This window comes from Manis javanica, chromosome 1 (genome assembly GCF_040802235.1).
Source record: "Manis javanica isolate MJ-LG chromosome 1, MJ_LKY, whole genome shotgun sequence".
In the NCBI taxonomy this organism is placed as follows: Eukaryota; Metazoa; Chordata; class Mammalia; order Pholidota; family Manidae; genus Manis; species Manis javanica.
Window position 1 is genome coordinate 165394296 of NC_133156.1, and position 2824 is coordinate 165397119.

At 45.7% G+C, this 2824-nt stretch overlaps 1 protein-coding gene across 1 annotated transcript; it reads right to left on the reverse strand.

Annotated features, from left to right (window-relative positions):
* Nucleotides 1-1005: 1005 nt before the first annotated feature.
* MTLN (mitoregulin) lies at nucleotides 1006-2043 on the reverse strand. The gene is made up of 2 exons (XM_037002179.2): nucleotides 1714-2043; nucleotides 1006-1099 (listed from the first exon to the last, which is right to left on the reverse strand). Exon 1 carries the CDS (start codon nucleotides 2003-2005, stop codon nucleotides 1835-1837), a length of 171 nt encoding a protein of 56 aa, XP_036858074.1. The 5' UTR covers nucleotides 2006-2043; the 3' UTR covers nucleotides 1006-1099; nucleotides 1714-1834.
* Between the last annotated feature and the right edge of the window lie 781 nt (nucleotides 2044-2824).

Sequence of the window (2824 nt, forward strand, 5' to 3'; positions counted from 1 at the left end):
GGACAAATAAGAGTGATATGGGGTGGCGAAAGATCACAGAGGACCTAGACAGGACTCAGGGTGAGTAGCACATGCCCAGAGGGGCAGGGGTGGCAGTTGAGACAGCAGAGGGAGATGAGGGTGTCAGGGTGCTGCACACAATGGGAAAAGAATCAACACTGAGAAGACCAGGTCCACCAGGAACATGGCACAAGAACAGAACCAAACAGCCATAAGTGGTTATAACCCAGATGCTTAACAGGATACATCATAACATTCCCAGGCAGCATGTGCCTTGAGACCCCCCCTGGCTCACAGTCTCAATGACAAAAGGTGAGTAGGATACTTCAGGGTACTCATCCCCAGATGGGATGAAACTTAAGAATTAACATTTCAGTCCCTGCATTCACAGAATGAAAATAAAGTTGGAAATAATAAAGTGTAACATTCCGGTAAAATGGGGAGAAAAAAAAAAAGCTTTCTGTGGAAACAACTTCTTTGAATTTCCTTAATATGGAGCTGCTGTTAAATTTGCTGAGACATAAAATTAATCTTTATAGGAATAAGCAAGGGCAATATTCTAAAAAACACCTCTTGCAAAAAATAAATAACCAGGGACCTGGACACAGTCTAAGATCCCTTCAAGAGGGTTTCTACTTCACATGCATATTCCATCATGACACACAAATGAAATTTTTGCCAATAAAGCTTATACTCTGCACCTGGAATATGTTGTCACTCTCAGAAGTGCAAAGGTTTTACATACATCACTCTTGCCTCAGTTATTTTTACAGAGCCCCTGGGTTTCCTATATAGGTCCAGTAAAACAGGTGACCAGAAGGACTGGTAACAGTCCCTAAGCTAACTCCACTTTATAGGTTGTCCCACAAAAGAACCGGCATAGGTTGCTTAAGAAGACACCTGCTCAAAATTACTATTACATCAGTTTTGAGAATCCAGATTTCTTGATGCAATAAGCTGCAAGACAAGCAAGATACTCCTTTTCCTTATGATAAAAGGTTCAGAGATGTTTATAATTTTTATTTTAAAAATAAAATTGATTCATAAAGTGCAAGGAGAAATTATTTCTGTCCAGTGCTGTCCATCCATCTTCAACATGCTATTGGAAACAGAAAGAAAAAAAAATTAGAAATACACAATCGTTAACTTCAAATTATTCTACTGTGGAGTTAAATCGTGAACCATAAGATCTGATGTTACAGATAAGAAAACTGAGACCCTGAAAATTTGCACAGCTCTAACATAAATCTAGGCCTCTAGGCAAGGCTCCTGACTTTCGGCCCATTCATGCCCTTTTCATCTTACCGGCTGCCCTGCCCGTGACAAAGGAATTCAGACTGGGGATTAGAAAACATGAACGCAAAGATGTATGGTGCTACCCAGGATATCATCGAAAAAAATAAGGGGTAAAGGGGTGCAAGTACAACTCTACGGCCCATTTTCTTTTCTCCTCTTTCTTTACAGTATTTTGTTTTTAAGTTTAACGTTCTGAATGTGCAACGCTATTTCACGTGGTAAGACATGCCCGTTAAACACACGCAGAGAACTTAGCTACACCAGTGCAAGTTGTTAGGGAAAACAAAACTCCCTCCTCTTTCCCACGTCGGTGAGAGCGAGTCACCTCCTGTGAGCTATCCAAAAGCCCTCCCACCCTAAGATATCCGTAGGCCCCAAAGTCTCCTCCCCTTTGAGGGCAACTCAAGCAGCGCTCACCGACACTCCAAGAGGAGCCGGGCGCGGCTGGCGGAGTGAGATGAGCCTGGCTCAGGCCGCCTGCACCCGAGCCCCCGCGCCGCGGAGCGAGGTGGCCGCGCGGGGGCCGCGGCGCTGGGGCTCACGCCAGGTCCAGCTTCTTCTGAGTCATCGCCAGCTTGTCCTGCAGCCTCCGCTTCCTCCAGTCCAGGTAGCGCCTCCGCAGCCGGTTCGCCTGCCAGCCCACCAGCACTCCGGAGGCGAAGGCCAGCAGCACTGACACCTGTAGCGTCCTCTCCGACACGTCCGGCATTGCAGCCGCCCGGCGTGGGGCACGACCTACGGCGCGGTGAAGGGGTCAAACGGCGCAGCGCGCTCACGGAGGGGCGTGTGCGGGGCGGGGCGCGCGGGGCGGGGCGCACGGGGCGGGGCGGCGAGGCCGCAGGACTCCTAAGGATTCGTGCATCTGGCCTTCTCCTGCGGATTTGCGGGGTTGCTGGTATCCCCGCCTTTCCGTCCTCTGAGCCTTGCGGTATTTGTCGTTTGGCATCCATCAGGCATTGCTTTGCATTATTTGCTGCCTTTGGTGGTGTGTCTTTCCCACCCTCAGGACCCTATGCATTTTGTTTCAGCAGTAGAATGCAAGCTGCATATGTCACTTTAAATTTTCTGGTGACCCGTTTAACAAAAACATGACAATATTTTTAGTAATGTATTTTACTTAACCCAGTAGATACAGGATGGTACCGTTTCAAAATGTAATCCGTATAAAAATTATTAACGAGATACTTCATTCTTTTTTTATACTAAGCCTTTGAAATCTCATGTCAATTTTATAATTAACAGTACATCTAAATTTGAACCCTAAGCTTTTAGTGGAAACACTTGATCAGTATCTAGATTTCACAAAATTTAGTTGAAAAATTAGATCCACATACCCACACTGTTCCAAAGACACAAAAATTCTCCAATAACTGATTATCAGCTTTTAAATTTAAGTTTAAATTCATTAAATTTTTTAAAATTCAAAGTCACCTCTTCAGTCACACTAGTCACATAGAGGGCTAGTGGCTACCATGTTGGACAGCAAGGTCTAGCCAGAACTAACACTGGGTCAGAGCTGTTGGGAAAG

Coding starts and splice junctions, on each gene's coding strand:
- MTLN (XM_037002179.2), bottom strand. CDS start 2,005: ATGCCGGACGTGTCGGAGAGGACGCTACAGGTGTCAGTGCTGCTGGCC.